The sequence below is a fragment of the Brachionichthys hirsutus genome, chromosome 10, assembly GCF_040956055.1.
Source record: "Brachionichthys hirsutus isolate HB-005 chromosome 10, CSIRO-AGI_Bhir_v1, whole genome shotgun sequence".
Lineage (NCBI taxonomy): Eukaryota > Metazoa > Chordata > Actinopteri > Lophiiformes > Brachionichthyidae > Brachionichthys > Brachionichthys hirsutus.
Genome location: NC_090906.1, coordinates 1,524,692 through 1,551,541, shown reverse-complemented (window position 1 = coordinate 1,551,541; position 26,850 = coordinate 1,524,692). Strand labels below are relative to the sequence as shown.

At 47.2% G+C, this 26,850-nt stretch overlaps 5 protein-coding genes and 2 non-coding genes across 7 annotated transcripts; 3 read left to right on the top strand and 4 right to left on the bottom strand.

Moving 5' to 3' along the window:
* Positions 1 to 13: 13 nt before the first annotated feature.
* Positions 14 to 520, bottom strand: LOC137899948 (histone H2B 1/2-like). The gene has a single exon (XM_068743980.1). It carries the CDS (start codon positions 509 to 511, stop codon positions 137 to 139), a length of 375 nt encoding a protein of 124 aa, XP_068600081.1. The 5' UTR covers positions 512 to 520; the 3' UTR covers positions 14 to 136.
* A 1,836-nt stretch (positions 521 to 2,356) lies between these two features.
* On the bottom strand, positions 2,357 to 2,429 carry trnav-aac (transfer RNA valine (anticodon AAC)). Its single transcript has one exon. It is a non-coding gene; the product is annotated as a tRNA-Val (tRNA).
* Positions 2,430 to 3,216: 787 nt separating this feature from the next.
* Positions 3,217 to 3,928, bottom strand: LOC137900644 (histone H4). Its single transcript, XM_068744768.1, has one exon. It carries the CDS (start codon positions 3,921 to 3,923, stop codon positions 3,612 to 3,614), a length of 312 nt encoding a protein of 103 aa, XP_068600869.1. The 5' UTR covers positions 3,924 to 3,928; the 3' UTR covers positions 3,217 to 3,611.
* Positions 3,929 to 4,352: 424 nt separating this feature from the next.
* On the bottom strand, positions 4,353 to 4,425 carry trnav-aac (transfer RNA valine (anticodon AAC)). The gene has a single exon. It is a non-coding gene; the product is annotated as a tRNA-Val (tRNA).
* Positions 4,426 to 7,477: 3,052 nt separating this feature from the next.
* On the top strand, positions 7,478 to 8,638 carry LOC137900885 (E3 ubiquitin-protein ligase RNF26-like). The gene has a single exon (XM_068745032.1). The coding sequence runs from the start codon at positions 7,478 to 7,480 to the stop codon at positions 8,636 to 8,638; it is 1,161 nt and encodes a 386-aa protein (XP_068601133.1).
* Positions 8,639 to 11,432: 2,794 nt separating this feature from the next.
* Positions 11,433 to 12,311, top strand: ins (preproinsulin). The gene is made up of 2 exons (XM_068744553.1): positions 11,433 to 11,628; positions 12,145 to 12,311. Exons 1-2 carry the CDS (start codon positions 11,445 to 11,447, stop codon positions 12,309 to 12,311), a joined length of 351 nt encoding a protein of 116 aa, XP_068600654.1. The 5' UTR covers positions 11,433 to 11,444.
* A 6,165-nt stretch (positions 12,312 to 18,476) lies between these two features.
* nipal4 (NIPA like domain containing 4) lies at positions 18,477 to 26,405 on the top strand. The gene is made up of 10 exons (XM_068744645.1): positions 18,477 to 18,516; positions 20,751 to 20,849; positions 22,939 to 23,076; positions 24,152 to 24,208; positions 24,903 to 24,993; positions 25,075 to 25,235; positions 25,436 to 25,603; positions 25,706 to 25,785; positions 25,878 to 26,090; positions 26,202 to 26,405. Exons 1-10 carry the CDS (start codon positions 18,477 to 18,479, stop codon positions 26,403 to 26,405), a joined length of 1,251 nt encoding a protein of 416 aa, XP_068600746.1.
* Positions 26,406 to 26,850: the final 445 nt, after the last annotated feature.

The following is a 26,850-nucleotide window of genomic DNA, read 5'->3' as shown; positions in this document are numbered from 1 at the left end:
CTGCATGTGCGGGAGACATTCATGCGTGTTTTTCTATTAGTTCTAGGACATAGGATGTGACGTCATCCACAAAAGGTCAGCTCTCCAGAGAGGTGGTGGCTCTTAGAAGAGCCGTTGGGTTGGTGGATCAGGGGCCTCACTTGGAGCTGGTGTACTTGGTCACGGCCTTGGTGCCCTCGGACACGGCGTGCTTGGCCAGCTCCCCGGGCAGCAGGAGACGCACGGCGGTCTGGATCTCCCTGGAGGTGATGGTGGAGCGCTTGTTGTAGTGAGCCAGACGAGACGCCTCAGAGGCGATGCGCTCAAAGATGTCGTTCACGAAGGAGTTCATGATGCCCATGGCCTTGGAGGAGATGCCGGTGTCCGGGTGGACCTGCTTCAGCACCTTGTACACGTAGATGGCGTAGCTCTCCTTCCTGGTCTTCCTCCTCTTCTTGCCGCTCTTGCTGGCGGTCTTGGTGACGGCTTTCTTGGAGCCCTTCTTGGGGGCGGACTTCGCTGCGTCAGGCATTCTTCCTTCTCCGGGTAGCAGAAAGGATGAAGACCGTCCAGCCTGGAGGGACTGTATTTATAGAGGCTGCATTCAAACTAGCTGCGTGGTTCCCCGTCTGTGATTGGTCGAGCTCCTCACGGGGCCGATTGCGTCTTTGCTGAAGCTGCAGTGTGGAGACGGAGCTCGTCACAGGAACAGCAGCCACTTTTCATTCTGCTGAATATCACGAGGAAAACTCTGTGAACTCTAAATGTTCTAGTACAAAACACTGCAGTGTGGAACATCCACAGGATGTGTGTGTTTCCACTGTGGAAACAACAGTTCAGCCACGTCTCTACTGCAATACGACTAATAAAACAATAGTGCTGGAATGCATGGCAGTAAATAATGTTACTCATATGACACCCCCTCGTTTAAATGTTAACAGCAAAATCAATCAAATCTTTATTACAGCCACAATGGTCCGATCAAAGCAACACACAGCATTTAGACAAATAAGCACAGTAGTACTATTACACAATCATGTACCAATGACACCAAATGCCTGAGTGGAACTTGACGGCACTCAGGATGGGCGGAGTCAGCAGCCTGATGATGAATCCCTGAATCATTCAGACGACATATAAACCTGTAAGACGAGAGTCTCAGCTGAGCATGAAGGGTGTTACATATCATCATCATCATCATCATCGTCATCGTCACCTACCTGGTCATTGATAATGTGGTCCAGATATTTAGTACTGCTGCAGACAGACAGCACTGATCACTTCGTAACAAACCAAAGTTATTCCGATCGAAGCAAACACAGAGATGATGACGGGGCTTCCTGTGGCAGTGAACGCCTCTGACGTCATTACTGTCACGAGGAACGAACAAACACGTTGAAATGTACCTTTCAATTCGTGTATTATTGAACATGTTATTTAAAAGGACCGAATATCAGATTAGCGGAGTGAGAATAAATTATATTCATGGCGTATTTGTATTTGTCACACATTCAACGTAACAAATCACAACTTATCACCTATTAATAATATATTATAAATTACATCATGATTCAACGTAAAATAAAAACATTCCTTTACCAGGATCACAAAGTGAAACTCCAAGAACTCTTGGCCTCGACGTGATTTGAACACGCAACCTTCTGATCTGGAGTCAGACGCGCTTTTTTTTTTATCTTTTATTATCAAAAATGTCATATTATTTACAATTTTACAATATATACAGTGATAAAAGCTTGTGTCAGCAGTCCATACATGCGTACTCATGCGTGCTCCAAACCGGCACCGAAATCATAAAACCATAAACATAGCAAAACATAAGGGTGAGTAGGCACGAGGCCTCTCACCAAATCATAAACACATAAACTCAGGAAACATAATGGTGGACAGACACTTGGCCTCCCACCAAATCAAAACAAATCAATAAAACCGAACACCAGTAAGTCAGTCAAAATTAAATTTCAGTGCTTCACCGTGCATTTGAACCAAAGTGCTCCCCTCAATAAACCCCTGCAGAAAGTCTTCGTGATCAATGTTCTTGTGTAGTGTCGTTATTGTCCTCCTCACCATGTTCCTGAATAACCTCCAGACGTCCGTTACATTATTGTCGTAGTGGGCCAGATTCCTCCTGAATTTTACCGCATACCTTGCATGGCTCAAGACCAGGTTTAACAGATTGATGTTCTCCCCCTTCCACTCCATCTCCACCTCTCCAGCATCTGTCAATCATCCCCCTCATCCTCTCAAAATACCCCTGAAGCTCTCTACATTCAACAAACTCACGCATACACATTTCTACACTCACGCTACACACATCACATTCTTTCTTCGCATCGAACCGGCTTATTATTAAATATAATGTTCCCACCCGGTTTCGAACCAGGGACCTTTCGCGTGTTGGGCGAACGTGATAACCACTACACTACGGAAACCACATGCTTTTACCCAGAGACAGATCCCACCAATGGGTGTGAAGCGGAACACGAACGGATGTTATTAAAACACTTAAAACAACAGAATACATATTCAACTAGAAAAGCACTCAGAGAGCACAGACCTCCACCAAGCAGCTCGTTCCCCTCCTGATTGGATCTACACCGTCCACATGGTGATCTGGATCATCATCAAAAGGTTCTAGATTGTTCTTGGTATCTTTATACACCAACCATGAAAAGTGAAAGTGATTCAGAGTTTATGCGTATTTTTAACAGATTTTTCAATACGTAAATTGAGTATTTGTTTTCTGACGCCATTCTGGATTTGACCCAGATAAAATTTGGGGCTGAGATAGAGGCCCCCACCCTACTTGACTGTGTCAAATTCCATAAACATTGGTAAATAATCAACCGAGATATTGAATGAACACATTTTGATTTGACTGCAATGTTACCTAAAACGTGAAACTGATCCAGAATCCCAGATCTCTTCTGCATCATCACCAACATTCTCCAAAATGTTCCTGGTGACATTCCCAACATATCCTGAATATTATTTAAACACAATTTAAACACCTTAGAACAACTTAAGAAGTATGAACGGAAAAGGTTGTAGCTGTTTGGAGAGAATGTGCAGAATTCAGTCCTCGGTCCAAGGTCTTCAGTCGGGGTCAGGAAGAACCTGGTTGATTTGGAGAAAAGGAAGGAGGAGGTCTGGAAAATATTTCAAAGTGATACTAAGAGAAATACATATGGTGCAAGAATATTTGAACGAAGATGAGTTTGTGTTTAATTTCATTGAGGGAAGCACATTTGTTAAACACAGAAAAGAAAGCTGGCAGTAGGATAGCGCTGAGACACTGGAAGACAGGAAATGACATCACTTTTATTGAATGGTGTGGAGAAATAACTAAGATTACAAATTATGAACTAGTTTTCAAATAGAATGAACTCCAAATATATATCTGAAAGGGAAACTGTGCGGACACAGCTGTGGCGTCATGTTAGCCGCCACAACAGCAGCTGACCACTAGGTGTCAGGAGAACATCAGCTCTCAGACCAGAACCTTTGCTGTTTCTTTACATAAAGGTTAACAGAACCGTGAAGTATCAGAATGTTGCTCCTCGAGTCAAATGAGTGGCTCTTAAAAGAGCCGTTGGTCTTAGTTTAAGCAGAGTTTATCCTCCGAAGCCGTACAGGGTGCGGCCCTGCCTCTTCAGCGCGTACACCACGTCCATGGCGGTGACCGTCTTCCTCTTGGCGTGCTCGGTGTACGTGACGGCGTCACGGATCACGTTCTCCAGGAACACCTTCAGCACACCGCGGGTCTCCTCGTAGATCAGGCCGGAGATGCGCTTCACGCCGCCGCGGCGAGCCAGACGGCGGATGGCCGGTTTGGTGATTCCCTGGATGTTATCACGGAGAACTTTCCGGTGCCGCTTGGCTCCTCCTTTACCGAGTCCTTTCCCGCCCTTTCCTCTTCCGCTCATGTTGACGATGCTCGAGATCAGAATGAGCTGATCGATGTTTGCTCAGATATATATGGACCATTTGCGGACGTGATAGAGAACATGGGCGGGGCTAAACCTCTCCACTTCATTGGAGCAGAAACAGCGCAGAGATTCAACGTAAAATAAAAACGTTCCTTTATCGGGATCACAAACTAAATTAGAACTCTTGATTTGAACACGCAACCTTCTGATCTGGAGTCAGACGCGCTGCCGCTGCGCCACGAGGTCAATGTCCCGGAAATAAAATGGTGTTTATCTTTTTTGTGGAAAATTTATCCACTATATTGTATATTAGTATTTAACTGTGTCACCATCATATGCACATTCACTCAAAAACTGTGACAGATACGACACCTCCAAATGTAAATAGTTTGGATGAGACGTTTTTCTGAAATGACTATAAAAGTGTGTTTCCGCCCGGTTTCGAACCGGGGACCTTTCGCGTGTTAGGCGAACGTGACAACCACTACACTACGGAAACCACGTGCATTGTTTCCCGACGTCATTCTGGATACGAAATTAAATTCGGATTAAATTCGATGGTGGGTTCGAGGCCCCCACCCTCAACGTGCATTGAGGGAAGAACATTTGTTAAATACTGAAAAGAAAGCTGGCTGTAGGATAGTACTGAGACATTGTAAGACAAAATGGCATCACTTTTATTGAATGGTGTGGAGAAATAATTTAACAATAAAGTAGAAGTATTTCGGAAAATATGGGGGCCTTACTTAGATATATTAAATGAATAATTGATTGATAGTAAGGAGCGCAGTTAAGTACCTTTCTCTTGATGATGATGGTCAATATATTTATTAGATAGAATATTAGAGTACAAGTACAGTCACACAGTAGCATGTATTACAATACAAGTACAGTCAAACATCCTGTCTAAGAGGAGCATTTCTAAAAAGCCCTTGCGGTCTTGTTTCCGTTGATAATTTGATTCAAAATTGTCCCTGATTTTGATTATGCTAACTTTTCTTTATATGTGAATATTGTGGCCTTATTTAAGAAAGTGATATATATATGGAATTTATAATGACGCGATGTATTGATTTTGTTGATAATGATATCGCTTTTCCTGTGACTTCTAAATATATACCAGTGGCGGGCCTTGCATTTCACACCGAGGCCTTCAGTGATGTCCTGAATAAATACTCATACTACCATCATTTATGACATCACAGCTGGATCGTGTACAACACGGGCTATTTTCCAGAGCATTTAAAAATCAATAAACCTGCATCAGCAATTAAAACTTATCACTAAATGTGGTACTGTCAAACTTACAAATAAAAGGGAATTTCAAATAATTTGTCCAAAATGTTTTAATAAGTCCACCAAGAATAGGAAAGCTTTAACAAGATTGCAAAATTTCAGTTTAATATAAGCAACAAGACGGCCACATTTGTTCTTGAGAATGAAACACACCTTTTTGTGTACGTCCACGACAATCACACAGCTGCGCCACAATTACTTAAATTTTATGTTGTTACTAAACACCAGACGGAGCAGCACTCCTAATCTCATTGTGTCGCCACTATGCAATGACAATAAAGGCTTTCAAATTTCTGTTTCTGTCAGTTTATTGCTGCTATAACAGCAGCAGACCACTAGATGTCACCGGTAGGCTCTTTATTTGCGGCTTTTTTTACTGGGTCCATTTAAAACGTGTCCGAATATTTCACTCATCCTGACTTTACCCTTTTTAGCCGTCTGTTTATCACTTGACAAATGACGTTAGAAGGAATAAAGTATATAATCCATAATTTAAAATCAGGAACAGAAAGTAGCAACGCTGTCTTTAAACAAGTGAATAATTCAGCCCTAATTTTACGAGGGAGCGGCCCTTAGTGTGGATTCTGATTGTTGATTGAGATAACTGGTGCAAAAAACATGCCAGGATATGAATCTTTGCGATTACTTATGTATATTTAGATTATTTTATCTGCTGTCTAACACTCCGATCCTCTAGGTGGCGGTAATCATCCTTTGGACTACTTCGCGATAAACACCGCGAAGAAGAGGAGGAGGAAGAAGAAGAAGCTAAAACATTGTGCTAAAACAATAATGGCTGAAGTTAATAACAGTTCATTTGACAGCATCCGGTGATATTTCTGAGCCATGTTGCTGCGGTGAGTAAATTGAGCGTTACCCGCGGATTCTTCGCTACAGCTCAGACCGTCACCGAGCTGCCGTCGGTGGGTGCGGCTTGCTAGCTGCTGTTAGCCTCTGTAGCATGTTGTGGCTGCTAGCCTCTGTAGCATGTTTTTGCTGCTAGCCTCTGTAGCATGTTGTTGCTGCTAGCCTCTGTAGCATGTTTTTGCTGCTAACCTCTGTATCATGTTGTTGCTGCTAGCCTCTGTAGCATGTTGTTGCTGCTAACCTCTGTATCATGTTGTTGCTGCTAGCCTCTGTAGCATGTTTTTGCTGCTAGCCTCTGTAGCATGTTTTTGCTGCTAGCCTCTGTATCATGTTGTTGCTGCTAGCCTCTGTAGCATGTTGTTGCTGCTAGCCTCTGTAGCATGTTTTTGCTGCTAGCCTCTGTAGCATGTTGTTGCTGCTAGCCTCTGTAGCATGTTTTTGCTGTTTCCTCTTGCTTCCGACATTAAGGATAAACAAGCCGAACCCTTAATTTGTGGATTTAGTAAAAGCCGTGTGTAAATGTCGGCGTGCTTTTTGACTTTAAAGAGAACGTTTCCACGAGAAGGTCGGATCGAAAAGTTTCATGTCTGCACCACATTCCGTTTGGAAATGTCGTTATTAAATCTGCAGCTTTGCGTGATTTTTAAACACTCCTGTATTATCAAAAGAGATTATTTTCCCCCCGGCCTGCGTGGTGTTCACAGACAGTCATTGCAGGTGATTTCAGGTGTTTCTCGGCCACTGCTCACGGAAATAAGGCACAAAATGAGCAGTTTTCGTGCATGTGACGCGCGTGATTTTATTTTAATGAACAGATCTGCACAATGAGTGCTGTGTTTACTCCCTTCTATTATTCTGATTATCAGCTCCGAGGAGGTTATGTAATCCCCGTCGTTTGAAGATGACTCAGAATGTTCTGATCCAGAAGAGATCCTGGATTCTGAATCGGTTTTGAATTTTTCGGTAACATTGCAGTCAATGGAGCTTCGAACTTTGTTTCTGCATCAGATTTAATCCGGATCAGATCCAGAATGATGTTAGGAAAAAAATATTACATTGTAACGTTGAGGACCCATTTACAGATTCAGAAATTATTCAAAGATACGCAACTCGAATTCGCTCTTACTTTTCAAAAGAACAATCTAGAACATTTTGGTGCTGATCCAGAACACCGTGTGGACGGTGTAACTCCAGTTAGGAGGGGAGCGAGCTGCTTGGGGGAGGTCTGCGCTCTCTGAGTGCTTTACTCGTATTTTATTTTATATTTCTGTCAAATGGAATATAAATGTAAACTAACCAACAGCTGGGAGAATGACTGTAATCTCAGCAAACCTGTGTCAGAGACGTAGATTTCTATCTTGCGTCTCCTCTCCTCCCCGCAGCCCAACATGGATGAAGTGAACTTCGCCTGCCTTGCTGTTGGGAGCTGTGTGGATGGCGTCTTCCTGCTGCTGGACCTGGTCACCGGGCCGCTCGGCTGGCTGCTCCGCCTCCTGTCCGGCGCCGGCGCTTCGCTCCACGTCCTCCTCGCTCAATACTGGAACGTTGCTCTTCTCTCTTTCCTGACCGCCAGCGAGGCCGTCTCCGGCGCTGCCTGCGGAGCGCTTCACGCCGCCGACGACTGGATACAGAAACTGGGCGGGGTCTTTGAGAGTTTCAAGATGGTCGGGCACCTTTGTTGTCACGTGGCGTGGCGCACCAAGGACGTGCTGCACCGCGGGCTCGTCTCGGCGAGCTGCGTCCTGCGCCAGACGCTCGAGGGCCTCTGCATCGGCCTCAGCCTTGTTCTCTACTTCTTCAACACGCTTGTGAATCTGGTCCTGATCAGCACGCAGAACTGTTTATCTGGGCTGGCGGGCGTCTGGGGGGCGGTGGCCGAGCCCGTGCACAGAGCCGCCCAGTTGGCCCTGACCCTGTTGACCTTCCTCTACAGCTGCCTGGTCGGCGCTTCGGTACTGCTGTGGGCTTCCTGCCAGCTCCTTCTGGACTTCCTCGGAGGACTGGGCCGCGTCTTCTTCACTGTCGTCATGGTGGACTCCCACGGCCTTCTCATCACGGCGGCCATTGTCTGCCTGATGTTCCTGTTGCTGAGCCCCAGACTTCCTGTCCTCGCCCGCCGATTCAACCCTCTCATGGCTATCGCTGCTCCGGGAGCTCGCAGCGTGCGGATCTCGCTGCACTCCCGTCCAGCGACGCTCGGGGACGCGATGTCTGTCCTCGCGGTGAACGAGCGGGACTCTGCGCAGCGCCAGCCTTTTCAGGACGTTGCGTCTGCGAGCGGGACATCGTCCCGGCTGAGGTCCAGTCCGGCAGCCGACGGCGGCCGCGTGAGCGACGCCGAGCTGCTCGGCCTGCTGAAGGAGCAGGAGGAGAGGAAGAAGTGTGTCATCTGTCAGGACGTGAGGAAGACCGTGCTGCTGCTGCCCTGCCGCCACCTCTGCCTCTGCCGCCACTGCGCCGATATCCTGACCCAGCGGCGGCACGTCCAGCAGCGCTGCTGCCCGCTCTGCCGGGAGCCCATCAGCCAGGCCATGGACGTCTTCCTCTGACCGAACATCGGCTGCAGACTGCGGAGGCCCCCACAGGACGGGCCCCGCAGTCTGAGAGCGCGTGTTCTTAGAATATTTTTAATCTAGCTGTTGCTTGAATCGAGTATCGCAACGTGCCAAATACTTATATTTTTTACATTCTTCTCCTTTCGTCATTACTTTAGTCTTCTAATATTTTCTAACTTTACTAAGCAGTACTTTTCAATAGCAGTATTATTTTTTAATCTGAAGTTTGCCATTTCAAGTTAAAATGCCAAATACCAAACGGACGCGTGTGAAGTACGGCTGCTGAGTATTAGCGTTGGGGTTCCTCACATTCTGTGCACTTGTGTAAGTTATTTATTTAACATGTTTCCAAATGTGTCAAACTTAAAATGCACTTGTTCTCCTGTTATTTGATTTCCCCACAAATATCTCAACCTTGTCTCAACCACTATTTAATAATCTGGTCTCGCGTCGTATTAACTATGTGATGAATGTGAACGTTTTATATTTAAGTTTTTGTGTCAGTGTTGAATACTTTTCAATAAATACGGTGCTATGCTTTCTCACTCCGGAAGCTTTTCTCGTTTTTTGCCGCTGTTGTTTCGCCTGCATGGTTTAAACCGATCGCACGAAGAAGGGGAAGATGAGGGTGTTGAGGTTGTGAATCCTGCATGAACAACAGGAAATGTCCCAAAAAAGTTACCAGAAGGCTCGGAAAGTACAGAAGCCTCGTGTTTAACGGTCGGCGCTCTGATATAACATGATTGAAGGTGCAGTGCTGGTTGCTAGGAGACAACGAGTGGACACGTCCTCATTCTAAATCTGAACTTCTCTGCAACACGTTCTCCGTCATGACGCTCGTCATGGTTAGCGGAGTCTGTGACAAACAACCTGGTCTCTGTCAGCACTTCTAGCTCAGCTGCAGGGTGGAAGAAGTACCCGGACTTTAACTCGAGTACTGCAGAGTAGGAATACACATTTTCAACTAGAAACCTAAATCCTAAAATAATCCGGTTTATACGTGACGAATGTCCGTCCTGTGATTATAATTACCAGCTGAATGTGTTAGTCGCACATTTTTTAAAAATCTTTTATGCATTGTAAAGCAGATTTGTCTTAATATTTAATGTTAATGTTACATTACACATTATGACGAAAAGATGAGTATCAATCTATAAAGCAGCAACATAAATAAATGTGTGCAAATTATTCTGATTTATAATTACAAAGGAATATAAAATGGAAAAGTCAGAAACTTTTACAAGTGCAGTACTGAAGTGTTGAGTTACTTTCCAACAATGCAGAGTAATTAGAATAATATTTGACTCCAAATATGAAGCTCATATAGAGCTCTAGAAAACAACTGATGTTCGCTATAGAGCTCACTATGTAGCTTATTATAGAGCTCCATAAACCCACTATGACCCTCTGTAAAGCCACCAAAAAGATAACTTTATTCATGTTCTATATATTTTATGTCGGTTTCACCTACTTTGAGTTTGCTCATAGCAGGTGCTTAGAGCAGCCGGGGGCAGATTGGTGATCAATATTTGTCTATAAGAGGTGATCGGATCAGGTCGGCTCATTAGCTCTGTTTGTTTTACTAAGTGCCAGTCGGACCGAAATAAACCAATTCTCTTAATTTGTGCTGACAATCGCACAAATACGGAGCGGTGGGCATGTCCAGGTGGGGGCGATGGAGTATAAATGGACAGGAGGCCCTTCTGCTCTTCCTCAAACCAACCACCTCTGAAGGCGTCTGATTCTCGTCTTCATCACCTCATCCATCTCTTCTGTCGCTGACTCTAAAGGTGAGACTTCGGTTCCTCCTCCGGCTACCATCCTGGTGAGCTGTCCTCTGTCTATTCTGCTCCTCTTTCTACACCTCCTCATCTTCCCCTAGTGATCACTGTGAATCCTCTACTGCTCCACCACCTCCTACTGCTCCACCACCTCCTATTTTCCTGCTCTCCTTCTCTCCTTCTATCCTCTACATCTGCACCTAACTAACTCTACTCTGTTCATCTTCTCCAGCGCAACATTCATACCTCATTGTTCCCATCCTTCTCTCTCTCTCTCTCTCTCTCTCTCTCTCTCTCTCTCTCTCTCTCGTGTGTGTGCATGTATATATATACTGTATACATGCACACATGTTGTATTTATTTTAACATTTCATCTTACATTGTGTTTGGTGTATTTTAGCATGTAATGTCCACGTTGTATTTTCCATTTTGACCCTCCAATGCTAATGCTAGTGCTAATACTGATGCATTTGGTAGGACTCTATTAATATATTATATATAATATATCGGTAACAAAAAAAGCACTCAGAGAGTGCAAAATGTCCGCCAAGGCACACATACAAAAAAGGAAGAAGAACAGACAGAAATATCCTAGTCATATACTAAAACATTCCTGACTCCACATGGTGATCTGGATCATCACCAAAAGGTTTTGATTGTTCTTGCTATCTTTATACACCAACCATGAAAATTAAAAGTGAATCAGAGTTCATGTATATTTTTAACTTGATTTTTGAATCCATAAATGGAGTTTAAATGTTAAATGTTATATTTGTTCCTGACCTCATTCTGGATCAGATCCAGAAGATATTTTACAGACAGACAAACACCATCAAAAATATAACCTTCTTGGTGCAGGTAATAAATATGTAATAACTAACTTGTAATTTTTAAGTATACGGTACATCATATTATGAATAGCGTTATAAAATAATCTTAATCGCAGGTAAAAGAGAACAATCTGTCACACTAAAAAGATCAATACTGTAAAAGCGTTTGTGCTTCAGCTCACCTCCAGCATGGCAGCTCTGTGGTTCCAGTCCATCACTCTGCTGCTCTTACTGGTCGTCGGGTGGCCCGGCTCCCAGGCTGTCGCTGCTCCACAGCACCTGTGCGGCTCTCACCTGGTCGACGCCCTTTACCTGGTCTGTGGGGATAGAGGCTTCTTCTACAACCCCAAGAGGGACATTGGCTCTCTTATGGGTGAGAAAACAAGCGTCTTCTTTTGAATGACAAAACACATTTAAACACTGTGAGTTCAACAACATCCATCCATCCGTCCGTCCATCCATCCATCCGTCCTCTTGTAGAAGAGACAAACTCATTCGTCTCGTCTACAGAAGCTCTATCCGCGTTGCTGGAGCCCGTCTCAGCTGACTACAGGATGCATCCCAGGGCCACATAGAAAGACAGACAGCCACTCACACACACTCACACCTACGGACAATATCAAGTGATCAGTTTACCTAAATTGCATGTTATTGGAGGTGGGCGGAAACCGGAGAACCCGGAGAAAACCCACGCAGAACACAGAAACACGCACTGAAAGGGTTCGACTCCAGAACCTTCTCGCTGTGAGGCAACAGCACCGCCCTCTGAACCACCGCGATGCCAAGAGTTCAAAATTAATCCTAATCCGTGTTAATTACGGCAGCTGCCTTTTTGATTTACCTTCAGTCTCATGCTAAAAATGCGATGTGTGTTTGTTTATTCCGGCAGGTTTCCTCCCTCCGAAGGCGGGAGCGGCCGCAGCGACAGGCGGCGAGAACGAGGTGGCAGAGTTCGCCTTCAAGGACCAAATGGAAATGTTGGCAAAGCGAGGCATCGTGGAGCAGTGCTGCCACAGACCCTGCAACATCTTCGACCTCCAGAACTACTGCAACTGAACAGCTCCTACTTTTGCATTGGTTAGCCTTGCCTAGCTTAGCATAGCTGTACATCTTGGCTAATTTATCTTGAACCCCGCTACAGCTAACCCTTGCATCAGAAGCTGTCATCTCTCTCTCTCTCTAAAAAAAAATCAACTGCTGTCAAATGAAGTGCTGAGAAAAGGATGAAATTATTTTTCCTAGAAAATAAAGTTTTGTGAATTGAGAGAACATCAAGTGTGTATTGGCGTGGTGACTTCTTATTGTTCCGTACTTTATCAACAATTTAAAAAAAAATATTTACACACCTTTGAGCGTGTGTTGACCGTTCTGGTTAGGATTACTACTAGGCTACTACAGGTAAAAATCACAAGTAAAGGTATTATTTTGAAACTGTCATTTCATTTAAAGTAGTCATATTGTAACGGTTCATGTTTTAGGAGTGTTCGTTGTTCCTACGCTGCAGAGAGTCCGCGAAGGCATCCGAGGGAGGAGGGGCGGTGTGTGTGTGAGGGAGCTGCGGGAGTGAGGAATAGTTACCCGTTCCGTTGTGGCGTGGTTACGGCCGACAGTGACCATTTAATAAAGAGCTCTTTGTGAGATCAACCGTGTGCTTATTCCAGCGTCCGACGGACGCTACATTGGTGTCAGAAGTGAAAACACGGATCCCTCTGCGCTAAACTCCGTTAGCCGAGCGGAGCTAACTAGGTGAGCTACGGCTAATTCTGCTCGTCGGCTACGCTAATGGCTGGACGCGACGGAAAAGGGGCTCGCCCGAAAATCAAAGAGGAGGTAATGGACGGTGGCTACGCCGGCAGGCGGGTGCATGAGATGGAGCTTGAACGCGCTGTGGAGCGCACAAGGCAGACAGCCAGGAAGCTAGCGGCGGACGCCGGATTCAGCCCTTCAATCGCAGCCACGAGGAAAGGCTTCGCGGGCCCGACCACGGTCGTGGATGGCGCCGCGCAGTGTGTTCGGCCGCAAGTCAAGACCCCAAAGTACTCCGGCAAGGCAGACTGGGAGGCATTTCATGCCCAGTTTGAGCTACTGGCTCGGGCCGCACACTGGTCAGAAGACACCAAGGCCCTCCAGCTAGCCATGTGCCTCGCCGATGACGCGCTGCCGTGCTTGCTGCAGCTGAGCCCAGCGGAGAGAGAAGACTATGGGGCTTTGGTCGGAGCCCTCCAGCGTCGGTTCGGGCAGTGTAACCAACCAGGCGTCCTGCGTGCGGAGCTGATGAACAGACGGAGGCAGCCGGGTGAGCCGCTCCGTATGCTGGCTAATGACATTGAGACTCTGGCGAGGAAAGCTTATGCCCACATGCCCGCTGCTGTGCAGAATGAACTGGCCAGAGACCAGTTTATACGAGCCCTATCACCGGGGGAGCTGCGCGTGCAGACACAGCTTGCCCATCCTTGTAGTCTGCAAGAGGCCCTGGAGCTGGCGGCGGAGAGAGAGACTGTAGGGGGCGCTGCCGAGGGCTACCAAGGGCCAGTGACAAGGGCTGTGGTGCATAGTGACCCAGGTCAGGAGAAACCGGCTTGGGTTGCTGAACTGACTGAGCTAATCAGAGCCGCATCACTGCACCAAGCACGCGACAACCACAGCCCTCGCCGAAACCCCCCGGTGTGCTGGACGTGTGGTCAGCAGGGTCACATCAGCAGACGGTGCCCGAAGCAAGCTGGCGTCCAGGGAAACGGCTCGGGACCTGCGTAGATGGGACAACGCAGGCTCCTTTCTCTGTGTCCCACCCGGCCTCGGTTCCAGTGGACGGAGCCCAACGGAACGGCAGGGGGAGCGGTGCTCCGCTCCCTCCAGAAGCAGACGACAGCTCCGAATCTGCAAGGGTGGTGGGCTGGACCAATGCAGGGGACTTTTGCCATGTACCCATCACCCTGGCAGGAGCTCCATGCACAGCCCTTATTGATACCGGCTCCACTGCAACATTAGTGAGACCTGATGTGGTGCCAGCAGGGACACATTTAGAACACACTGAGGTGAAACTGCGAACCGTGACAGGTGAGCTAGCTCCTATGATTGGGAGGGGAGTGGTCACCATACGGCTGGGGGGGCTGTCAGTGAACTTTAAGGTGTGGGTTGCAGCAGTGCAGGATCCCTGCATATTGGGCCTGGACTTTCTTCGTGCCACACGAGGTGTGTTAGACCTGGGGGGGAACACGTTGACTTTCCCAAGGGGCCCCACGATTGAAATGGTGCGCCCCGCTCAGACCCGTGGGCTGCAACAGCCAAGCATGAGAGCAGTAAAGGAGCAACGCAAGACACAGCCCCTACTACCAACCTCTCAGGTGCCGCAGCCCCTTGCTCCCCATCTCCCAGCGGTCACACAGCCTCCTTCTCAGGTGCAGTGTCCCACAGCAGGTGAGGGAGACAGGATGGGGATGGTGAGGGAGGTGTGGAAGCACAACTGCCACAGCTTGGATGCCAAGCAACAAGCGGAGCTGTGGCAGGTGTTGTTAGAGTTCCAGAACATTTTTGCATTGACGGAAGAGGAAGTGGGCCTGACTCACCTGGTGCAACATGACATCGACACCGGGGAGGCCAGGCCCATTAAGACACGCCCTCGCCGCCTTCCCCTAGCACGTCAGGCTGCTGCTGACAGCGCGATCAGCGAGATGCTGCAGAATGGCATCATTGAGCCTTCTGACAGCCCCTGGGCCTCTGGGGTTGTGATGGTCAACAAAAAGAGGAGCTCAAAAATGAGATTCTGTGTGGACTACAGGCCATTGAACAGCGTGACGAAAAAAGACTCGTACCCGCTGCCCCGTATTGATGAGTCTCTGGACTTAATTTCCGGCTCCTCCTGGTTTTCCTCCCTAGATCTGCGCAGCGGTTACTGGCAGGTGCCTCTCAGCCCAGAAGCAAGACCGAAAACCGCATTCTGTACTGGCAGGGGGCTGTGGCAGTTTCGGGTCCTCCCCTTTGGCCTGTGTAATGCCCCAGCCACGTTTGAGAGATTGATGGAGAAAGCTCTGGCTGATGTCCCCCGCCAGGAATGCCTGGTTTACCTGGACGACATCCTGGTCCATGGGAGCACTTTTGGGGCGGCTCTGGCATCTTTGCAGCAGACGCTGCAGAGGATAGCAGCGGCTGGGTTGAAGCTCCACCCAGATAAATGCTGCTTTATGAGGAGGGAGCTGGAGTTCCTGGGGCACAAGATTGGGGGCGAGGGCATCAGCACGCTGGAGGAAAAAGTGCGAGCAGTGAAGGACTGGCCAACCCCCACCACCCTGAGAGAACTGAAGAGCTTCATTGGCCTGGCGTCCTACTACAGACGGTTCGTGCGTGGCTTTTCTTGCATAGCCGCGCCTCTGTTCCGCCTGCAGCGAAAGGACAGTGACTTTGCTTGGTCCCCAGACTGTGAGCGGGCTTTCAGCCACCTGAAGGAGGCCCTGACGGAGTCGCCCATCCTTACCCCCCCCGACCCGAGCCTGCCGTTCCTGCTGGACACAGATGCAAGCGACGTGGGTATGGGAGCAGTTCTGAGCCAAGTGGGGCCAGAGGGGGAGAGAGTGGTGGCGTACTTCAGCAGAACCTTTAACAAAGCTGAGAGGCGCTACTGCGTGACGCGCAGAGAGCTCCTGGCGATCGTGAGAGCAATAAGCCACTTCAGGTATTACCTCTGCGGCCTGTCGTTCACTGTCAGGTCAGATCACGCAGCCCTGCAGTGGCTGATGTCCTTCAAGGAGCCAGAGGGACAGATTGCACGCTGGCTGGAGGAGCTGGCGCCCTACACCTTCCACGTGGAATACAGGGCTGGCGCTCGCCATGCAAATGCAGATGCTATGTCCCGGCGCCCCTGCGCTTCTGAGAACTGTCGGTACTGCGAGAAGAGGGAGGCCCGGGAGGTGGAGCTCTGTGCCGAGGGGAAACACGACCCCATGCCCAGCGAGGACAGACTAGCCTGCAGAGCAGCGCAGGTTGTTGGGTCTGTAGAGTGGAGAGTCCAACAGGAAAAAGACGCTGACCTCCAACCAGTGCTGCAGTGGATGGAGTCCGGAAGGAGGCCCCAGTGGAATGAGGTCGCCGGGTGCTCCCCTGCCACTAAGGGACTCTATGAAAAATTTGCAGCCCTTCGGCTTAAGGACGGGGTGCTTCAGAGGGCCTGGAAGGCACCAGCTACTGGAGAGGAGAGGTGGCAGGTGGTGGTCCCTGGAGCCCTGAGGGAAGCCGTGCTAAAGGCCTGTCATGGCACGGTTGGAGCCGGGCATTTTGGGGTCTCAAAAACCCTTGGCCGGCTGCGGCAGAGTTTCTACTGGGGCCAGCTCAGGCGGGACGTGGAGGACTTTTGCCGCCGCTGTGACCTCTGCACAGCACATAAAGGCCCCCCCGACCAATCCCGCGCCCACCTTCAACAGCTGGCAGTGGGAGCCCCGATGGAGAGAGTAGCAGTGGATATAATGGGCCCATTTCCACGTACAGACAAGGGGAACCGTTATGTCCTGGTTGCTATGGATTATTTTACGAAGTGGCCGGAGGCGTACGCCATACCGAACCAGGAGGCAGAGACTGTTGCTGATGCACTGGTGGAGGGCATGTTCGCCAGATTCGGAGCAGCTGAGACGATCCACAGCGACCAGGGGAGGAACTTCGAGTCAGCAGTCTTCTCTGCCATGTGTGAGCGCCTGGGAATGGAGAAGACCCGGACCACCCCGCTGCACCCACAGAGTGACGGGCTCGTCGAACGGTTCAACAGAACCTTAGGGAAACAACTGGCCATACTCACCGCAGAACATCAGCGTGATTGGGACATGCACATCCCCCTTGTTTTGCTGGCTTTCAGATCTGCTGTGCAAGATTCCACCTCATGCACACCTGCTCTGCTGATGTTGGGTCGGGAGCTGCGGGCCCCTGCGGAGATGGTGTTTGGAAACCCCCCGGACACACCAGCAGTTCCACCGGGGCCAGAATATGCCAGGAGGCTCCAAGATAGGATGGAGTCAGCTCACGCTTTTGCCCGTGACCAGCTCGGGAAAGCGGGGATGAGGCAAAAAAGAAACTACGACCTGAGGTCCAGAGGGAAAGACTTCAGCGCTGGTGACTTAGTGTGGGTGTACACCCCTAAACGGAAAAAGGGACGGTGCCCAAAGTTAGACTGTCACTGGTCGGGGCCCTGTGAAGTTTTGGAGAGATTGGGGGAGGTTGTGTACAGGGTCCAGCTGCCCCCTAGAGGGAGACGGGTGGCGCTTCACAGGGACAGGTTGGCCCCATACAAAGGGGATGCGCGCCCACTTCAGCGGCCCAGGCCCCGTCCCCGTCCCCCAACACCCCCTCCCAGAGACAAGACACCACCACCCCCGGACTCACCCCCTGCGCAGTGGCAGGAGGCTGCAGCGCTGCCCACTCGGCCCCGAAGGCGGAGAAAGCCCCCGGGCCATCTCAGAGACTTTGTTTGTGATCCCTCGGGGCGAGGGATTCAGTAAGGGGGGGGCAGTGTAACGGTTCATGTTTTAGGAGTGTTCGTTGTTCCTACGCTGCAGAGAGTCCGCGAAGGCATCCGAGGGAGGAGGGGCGGTGTGTGTGTGAGGGAGCTGCGGGAGTGAGGAATAGTTACCCGTTCCGTTGTGGCGTGGTTACGGCCGACAGTGACCATTTAATAAAGAGCTCTTTGTGAGATCAACCGTGTGCTTATTCCAGCGTCCGACGGACGCTACAATATAAATACTCCCTGTGGATAGTTTACTGTTGACATACTAATAAATGGTAATAAGAATATTACTGATGCAGAGATTGTAAGTAGCAACAATACCCTGCTGACAAATATTTATAACACATTTCCACTAATGTTCTGTTCGTGGACTAGTAAAGAGTTCCCATGGGATAACGCGATTAGACGCTCGCCATGTTTTCTGTTGTAGTTCCTGGTTCTGCCCTGAAGGGCGGGAAAGGTGGATGCACCTGTTGTTGGATACGGCACAGCCCAGTGGGGCGGGGTCACGTGTCCGCTGTGTTTAGCTCCTCCGCTGCCTCATTTTGCGTTTTTCCATGGAGTCATCCGTTAAAGCCCGGAGAGAAAAGCATCGTTTCAGCGTGGGCAGTGGAAATGCGCAGTTTTTCTCCAGAAATGTGTCCGGATAATAACGAGGTCTGAGGTTTCCAGGTACTTGAGAGAGTTTTGGGTCTTTTTTTTTTTTTGCTGGATTGTTTCCCCCTCAGAGAAGCACGATGCGAGATGTTCATCTGAATAATGGGACGTGCAGGAACGGTAAGAACGATTTTCCGTATTATTCTTATAGTTAGAACAAGATGGCGGATTAAGGGTTTAGGTATAAACCTGTCTTTCATGTTCTGTTTGAACATGAACCTCCGTCCGCCTGTAGCAACACGAACACTTGTAATAAAGCTAATAATACAGCAATAACAATGACAGATGCACTCGTTTCATGAAACGCTACATTAAAACTTTTATCAATGTTTCGTTTAAAGTGTAATGTTAATTGTATATTTCTACGAATTGCTGTAATAACATAAAATAAAAAGATTTTGTCCCTCCATATTCATGGAAAATAGTCTTAACGTTTAGTTAAAATGATGCTATTTCCTTATTTTACATGTTAAATCATATAAAACGTCATTTAGTAATAATTACAAGAGAAATTATAAATTGTCGAAGGCAAAATTATTCACGCCTCTCCAAATTCAGTTTTAAATGATGACAACTGAATTCACGTCCATGTATTTGTTTACAGTTCGTTTCAAATATAATTAAAATTGTTTATATTTCTTGAAACTTTTCTTCCATAGCTGGAGTTGTATGTATTTTTTTATTAGGAGGTTAGTTGTTTGAAGATATCCTGAAATCCAGATTTGGATGAAAACAGAAATTGACAGATTACGATGTTTCATGATTGCGTGATTTATCATAATCTGGATACGGAACTGATTAGACAATTCATCAGTCATTGCAACTAGATTTTAAGTGACTTTGCGTATTTATTTAGTAGAATAAAGAAAGCCTTTTCTTCCTGGTATATCTGGCGTGGGTAATGTAACTTCGAGGTTAGTTACTCCTGAATGATCAGGGTCGAATTGATCTACCCTTCTGTTGTGTTTGCACTGAGGCCTCACTGTTGACAGAGTAAACACTGAACTCCTTTGCCTGCTCATGCTGACTGTAACTGCTCCTCATGTTACGCTAATCAGCGTAGTGGCCCATCCCATGTGTCTCAACCCTCACGGGAATGGGTTCGACCTGAGCTCAGACGCCCTCGGCAAACACCCAGAAACCTCCTCCTCAATGCGTTTGAGAATTCCTGCTTCAAATATCGGCTCCCATCACAAAACGCCTTGATCAGAGAGCTTAAAGTGGGCAAACGCAGCACAGACAAATCATTAACTCACCAGTTGTCATTTCATTCTGGACTACAGATACATTTCTGTCCATTCATTTGCTTCTTGACGATTCATCTCCTAATCTATCAGTGAGATGAATGTGGGTGTTCGAACCGGTTACTTTCTCTCAGGTAAAAGTTTGTGTGTTTAATTTGAGCCCATCTGGTTTAAAATGTTCAGATTCACTGTGAAGTTAATATTCTTTACATTTCTAGAGACGCCAGCTGAGGAGGTGGAGTTGGAGCAATCTAGAACTTGGTCCCAAAATGATGATGAAGATGAAGATATTTATTAGAGAGAATATTAGAGCAGTACAAGTACAAACAATAGTGTGTATTACAGTACAAGTACAGTCAAAAAATAGTATGTATTACATACAATTACAGTTATTTTTAGGGCTGTCTTGAGTATTGAAGGAGACCAATGAGGTGCATGTTTTGAGGGCAGGAGTCAAGCAGTTCCACCCTTGTGTGTGTGAGTGGGGGAGGGCAGTATTGTAAAAGGAGGATTTACCCATATTTGTCTTATAGGAGGGTGTTGGTTCCAAACATTTCCAAGAGCAGACAGGGGGGGGGTTGGGCAGCGCTTTCAGTTATCAAGCTCCTTTATTGTGGAAGCAGCTCCCTGATTCGGTTCGTGAGACAGACACCATCTCAGACTAAAGACTTTCCTTTTTAGCAAAGCTTATTCGGGCTGTAGCGAAACACTAATCTCACGATACGATACACGATATTCCGCTCACGATACAAGTCGATACACTTCTATCATTTTCTGAAAGATTTTAAAGGGACAAAGTGATTTTGGTGACATGTTTGTGTGTTCCATTGACTTAGATTGAACTGAAAGCATCAATTACACAATAGCCTGTATGGCAGAGTCAGAGTCCAGCCTCTAGGGTTACCAAAACCGGACCTATAAACGGGTCACGCATCCACACAGGGATGCTGCTCCGGCTGGTTCATAGCGTAGCATTGTTAGCATCTTGTGTGACGTTTAACATGTGATCCAAGCAGCACCTTGAGGGTCTAAATGGAAACAGGAAATCGGAATCACAGTTTGGGACCTTCCTAGAATGTCAATGCTAACTGCTCCTGGTGGTCTCCACAGGCTCGCTGGTCAGGGTCTGGTGTGGATCTCAGCCCACAGAGTGTTTTATCAGCGGAGATCAACAGCTGTCCCACACACACAACAACACTCAGCTAACAGGTACGCACGCACGCACACACACACACACACACGCAGCTCTTACGTAGGTGTCGGTGGATGGGCGGCCTCTTTGTGTGAACACTTGCTTTATGTTTAAGGAGCATAAAATAAAGATGTTTTTAAAAAAAAGTTTCAATTAACACAACAACACAACAAGAAGGCGATCTTTTCTTGAAGCCGAGTCTTTAAAAAAAACCATATGATCAACAGCGTGGTGGTGTAGTGGTTAGTGCCTCAGAGCAAGAAGGTGCCGGGTTCTAAACCCATCTGTGACGGGCTTTTATATTCTCGCCGCGTCCGCGTGGGTTTTCTCTGGTGACCTCTGACCTCCGAAAACATACAGTTTAGATGAAGTGTCCCTAGAGTGTGTGCGAGTCTGTCTGTGTGGCCCTGCGATGCGCTGGCGACTCGTCCGAGGTGTTACCCCGCCTCTCGCAAGCTGGGATAGGCTCCAGCAACTCCCAGAAGAATGGTGACATAAGACGCAAAGAAATAATTACAGGTACGTTAATACGCAGGGAAAGGGCACGTCGCTGTCTCTCCTTTTTCTAAGAACTATTTTGTAAGAATTCCAAAACATTTAAACTGCATGAACCTGAAGAACAAAGAGAAAATAATTTTCCACACATTTTAAAATAAGCTTGGAAAAACAACTCAAACGTGAGATTTACACTCATTATTTCAGGTAATATGATGAATGCTAAGGTAATTATTGTTTGTGCTAAGGGAGCTATTATGTTACGTGGAACGTGAATGTGCTTCTAAGGAAGCCATTATTCAGTGGACAAAGAGGACAGATGGTGCGTTTGGTTGAACAGAGAATAAAGACATTTTAATGGTTCACTTCCTTCTGTTTGGAGGATAATCCTTCCGAGGGTTTTGGAAACACAAGACTCTGCTATTGTTTAACAACTTCACAAAACGGCTTCAAGATAAGGATCAAGGAGCACGCCAGTGCGCAGCAGGAATATCCACTGTTGCATCACAATTCCTGTTTCATTGTTTGGAAACTTAACTGATTTAATATTTGACGAGTCCTGAAGAAATATTATATTAAAGCTAGAAGTAGAAGATTAGCGAATGTTCCTACTTTAAATGAGGTCATCCAGTTCCTGTTCTGTCATAATGGAACACGAAGAATTCGTTTTGTTGTCAGCACGAAGTCTATCGAGTCTTTAAAGCGTTAATTCAAATGTAAACTAGGAAAGCGCTCAGAGAGCACAGACCTCCACCAAGCAGCTCGTTCCCCTCCTAATTAGATCTACACCGTCCACATGGTGATCTGGATTATCATCAAAAGGTTCTAGATTGTTCTTGTTATCTTTAAACACCAACCATGAAAAGTAAAAGTGAATCGGAGTTGATGTGTATTTTTAACAGATTTTTTAATCCATAAATGGGATTTAAATGTTAAAATTAAAGATTTTTTACCGACTCCATTCTGGATCCGATCCAGATGAAATTCTGTTCTAAGATAGAGACCCCCCACCCTGCATGACTGTGTCACATTCCATAAACATCAGTCAATAATCAACCGAGATATCGAGGAACACATTTTGAAGCGCCACTGTCTGCAATGTGACAGAAACATTCAAACGGATCAATAATCCAGGATCTCTTCTGGATCATTACCGGAATTTATCACCCAACACTTCCTGGAAATGTAATCAAGATCCGTCCAGAACCTTTTGACCTATCTTGTTAACAGACAGTCAGACATACATAACCCCCCCCCCCCCTCGGTGGAGGTAAATATAACATGAATAACAATCATGTCGTCTAAATGTACTTTTATATTTGCATTTCTCTCCAAATTTTCCTTAACAATGATTTTATGGCGAGTGAGAGAGTTGTTCAGCTAATTCTGTTCCAAACAGCATCCAGGTTCACTTGGAGAGGAAGGGCGTGCCATATGCTAATGAGGAATGTCTCTGGCATTTTACTTCTATCTTAAATGACTCTTGTTATTGTAAAAACGTCTTACAATAAATGATTGGGTTTGAATTCATGTCCGATAAAGTCTTTGAGCACAGACTGCGTAGCGCATCCGCACCCTTATAAACACAGCTAAGCAAATGTTTGCCTCTAGAGCTGCAGACGAGCAGCTCCTACCGCCTGTGGCTGGGTCTGACTCTGGCCCTGCTGTCGGCCGTCCTCATTGGTGGGAGCGTCATCCTGAAGAAGAAAGCTCTTCTGCGATTGGCCGGCACCGGTCACACCAGAGCAGGTGGGCGGAGCTCAACGTCTGACCTGTGTGTGTTTTAAAAGAGACTTCAGAATGTTTGATCGAAAGTGTTGCACACAGTGGAAATGATTAGTATTAAATTAATACCATAAAGGCCCTAATAAAGGAGCCCTCCCAAAAAAACAATACGAATGTGGAGTGTAACAAGAAGGTTATTTGTTTAAAAAAAGGCATATTATTCCTCACTAAACTACATAATATCTAGTTTAGACTGAGAAAAAAACATCACACAATATTTAACTAATAGACAATATGATTGATACTGCATGCACAAATGATAATACAAACTTAATACAGGCTGAACAGTCTAGTGTCATGGCAACAAAAATAAAGGTAACAAAATACTAGATGTACAAAAAGAACATGAGAACTGCAGTAGGACTGTATCATATCAGTATGATATATATATACTGATATGTATGATTCTATAATACAGATCAAGTCAGGCTCCGTTACTTTCTTCATCAATAGTTCAGCACTCGTTCATAAATCTCTCACTTTTGGGTTTCAGCATATTTGGCCGTTTCTGAGTGTGTCTGAGGTCAAGCCGGTGGCGTGCGGGAACCGCGAGCCCCACGCTCTTGTTCTGCCGCTTGCAAAGTACTAATTTTCCTGCCCCAGGACAGGAAAAACCGGCAGACTTTCCTGTTGCTGGGCGCGATATGGCCACGGCGTTCCCGTCATACGGATTGTTCTCTTCGATGACGCGCTCCGATATTTTCCCAATTCCCGAAGCTTCTGATGAGCGTGGTAACTTCTGACACACGATTCAAACTCGTAACTTTTCATAAACACTGATCAAACGTTGACGATTAGACGTGAATGGAGACTGTTTTTCTTCTTTCGATAGCATTGTATCATTTTTGTACCGTAATAGAAGCGCAGCTAATCGATCACGCGTTGCGCCTCTATTAGGGCTTTTACGGTATGGGTTTATAAAAAGCGGATTTATTCTTAGAGGATTTGAATAATTTAATTTCTTCTCCCCTTCTCGTGCGTTACTCCGGCTGTGTGTGTGTGTGTGTGTGTGTGTGTGTGTGTGTGTGTGTGTGTGTAGGTGATGGAGGTCATGGCTATCTGAAGGACTGGCTGTGGTGGGGAGGCTTGTTCACCAGTAAGAATTTTATTCCCGTTTGACTTGTAGGAATTGTAAATATAACTAGAAAAGCACCGAGCAGCTCATTTCCCTCCTAATTAGATCTACACCGTCCACATGGTGATCCGGATCATCACCGAAAGGTTCTAGATTGTTCTTGGTATCTTTATACACCAACCATGAAGAGTAAAAGTGAATCAGAGTTTATGTGTGTTTTTAACTGACTCCGTAAATAGGTTTTTAATGTTCAAATGTAATATTTCTTCCTGACCTCATTCTGGATCTGATCCATATTAAATTTGGTGGTGAGATAGAGGCTCCCCACCCTACACGACTGTGTCAAATTCCATAAACATCGGTCAATAATCAACAGAGATATTGAGAAAACATTTTGAAGCTCCACTGACTATAATCCAGAATATCTTCTGGATCACCACCATAATCCAATCTTCTGTTCCTGGTGACATTCCCAACATTTCCTGAAATGTCATCAAGATCAGTCTGTAATGTCTACGACTACGTACCCCCCCCCCCCCCCGCCTCGGCGGCGGTAATGAAGGAGCTTGTAGTTCCCCGTCCTTTCAGTCTTACGCTAACCGAGGCTAAACTGGATTTAAACACGTTATATAAACATCTTCTCCAGAAGCGGTTTGATTTAAAAGATGCCGCCAACAGTCTCACGACGTTTGCTCGCTGACTCCCGTCTGTGCAGTGGGAGCAGGAGAGGCGTGTAACTTCGGCGCCTACATGTTTGCTCCTGCCACGCTGGTGACGCCGCTCGGCGCTCTGAGCGTCCTCATCAGGTAGCGCGGAGGTTTGACTTCACCTTTATCTGCGCCAATAAAAAAGAATCTCGCTTGACTCGCTGCTCGTGTCTTTTTTAGCGCGGTTCTGTCCTCCCACCTGTTGGGGGAGGTGTTGAACGCGGTGGGGAAGCTGGGCTGTCTGCTGTGCATCCTGGGAAGCATCTTGCTCGTTATCCATGCGCCCGAGGAACAGGAAGTGACATCGCTGCAGGACATGACCAGCAAGTTACTGGAGCCCGGTGAGGCCGTTCAGAGCGTTTGCGTGAACCCTAACCCAAAAAGATCGCGTTTAAATGTTTACTCTTATATTTTCATTGAATCTAAACGTTTGTCTTTGAACTCATCACGGATGTGACGTGTGCTTCGGTACGGAATGACTTGAGAGTCGAGTCGTGTGTGGAGTAACAGCAGTTTCGCTGATGTCGTGTTTTCTCGTCAGGGTTCCTGGTCTACATGTCGGCGGTCTTGGTTCTGTGTGCGGTTCTCGTGTTCTATTTCTCCCCTCGGTTCGGCTCCTCCAACATCCTCGTCTACATCAGCATCTGCTCGCTCCTTGGCGCGTTCACCGTCTCCTCCGTGAAGGGCCTCGCCATCGCCATCGACACCGGTGAGGAGCTGAACGCTGAGAACGGGGGCGCTGACGAGCGACGTTCAAAACGACACATCCGTTTATTCATCCTCCTCCTCCTCCTCTTCCTCTTCTCTCTAGTGCTGTATGACATGTCAGTGCTTGCTAATCCGCTCACCTGGATCCTGCTCTTCACACTCATCGTCTCCATAGTAACACAGGTAGGCTGTAACGTTCTGGCTGTCCCGCTTGAGGCTGTTTTCAGACGTGATAAAGGATGGATGACCACGAGTGACCTTTGTGGCGTGGACAGGTGAACTACCTGAACAAGTCTCTGGACACGTTCAACACGCTGCTGGTCTACCCCATCTACTACGTCCTCTTCACCTCGGTGGTTCTGTCCACCTCCATCATCCTCTTCCAAGAGTGGAAGGACATGGCGGCCGTGGACGTGGTCACGACCCTCGGATCCTTCCTGGTCATCGTGGTGGGCGTGGCCATGCTCCACCTGTTCAGAGAGCTGAAGGTCGGTGGACACTGCAGTTCACAGCGAATCGTTCGGACGTATTTTTGGCACAAAGGGCAAACCTGCCGTTTCACGCTGTCTCGCGTTTAAGACTGAAACGTGCGTCTTCAGGTGACCGTGAGGGAGCTGACCAATCAGCTGTCTCAGCCGGTGGAGAGGGAGCGTTTCACAGAGGAGACGCCAGCCAATGGAAGAGTGGAAGAAGAAGCAAAGAGGAATAGAAAAGAGGATAAATATGGACTGGTGGACAACATGGTGATCGAGAATCTTCCTCCAATGAGAGAGGAGGGACCGAGAGTCTTCATCATCAGCTAAAAACGGAGTCGCAGGTTTGAGTTTCCTCTCTGGACTTTGTTGAGGTCTGGACTTCACCGCTGAAACTCATCCTGAACTAATCCGATTAAAACTCTGCCATCATTAATTCAAAGTACGAGAAGAGGCCAAAGAGCCTCTAAAAACATTCAGGATTCATTTCATCACCAAATGGGATGCAACGGTTCGACACAAAGACAAACAAAACGAGTGAAAATACAATAATAATCACAACAGATTCAACACAAATCAAGATTAACATGAGGAACAGAACAGAACTGCACAGACACGCCTGCCTCATGGCCGTGGCTCGGTTGGTCGAGCGGGTCTTCCAGCGATCGGTGGGTCGGTGGTTCGAAGCGTCCTTGGGCAAGACACTGAACCCCGGCAGCAGCCGCCCACTGGAGTGTGAATGAATGGGTGAATGCGAGGCTTAATTGTGCTTTGG

Bases quoted from the DNA above. Each gene is read 5' to 3' on its own strand.
- LOC137900644 (XM_068744768.1), bottom strand. From the start codon at position 3,923: ATGAGCGGAAGAGGAAAGGGCGGGAAAGGACTCGGTAAAGGAGGAGCC.
- LOC137900885 (XM_068745032.1), top strand. From the start codon at position 7,478: ATGGATGAAGTGAACTTCGCCTGCCTTGCTGTTGGGAGCTGTGTGGAT.
- nipal4 (XM_068744645.1), top strand. From the start codon at position 18,477: ATGCGAGATGTTCATCTGAATAATGGGACGTGCAGGAACG. The intron at 20,850-22,938 runs GTACGCACGCAC...GTTTGCCTCTAG, and splicing joins CAACAACACTCAGCTAACAG to AGCTGCAGACGAGCAGCTCC. The intron at 24,209-24,902 runs GTAAGAATTTTA...CCGTCTGTGCAG, and splicing joins GTGGGGAGGCTTGTTCACCA to TGGGAGCAGGAGAGGCGTGT.
- ins (XM_068744553.1), top strand. From the start codon at position 11,445: ATGGCAGCTCTGTGGTTCCAGTCCATCACTCTGCTGCTCTTACTGGTC. The intron at 11,629-12,144 runs GTGAGAAAACAA...TTATTCCGGCAG, and splicing joins GGACATTGGCTCTCTTATGG to GTTTCCTCCCTCCGAAGGCG.
- LOC137899948 (XM_068743980.1), bottom strand. From the start codon at position 511: ATGCCTGACGCAGCGAAGTCCGCCCCCAAGAAGGGCTCCAAGAAAGCC.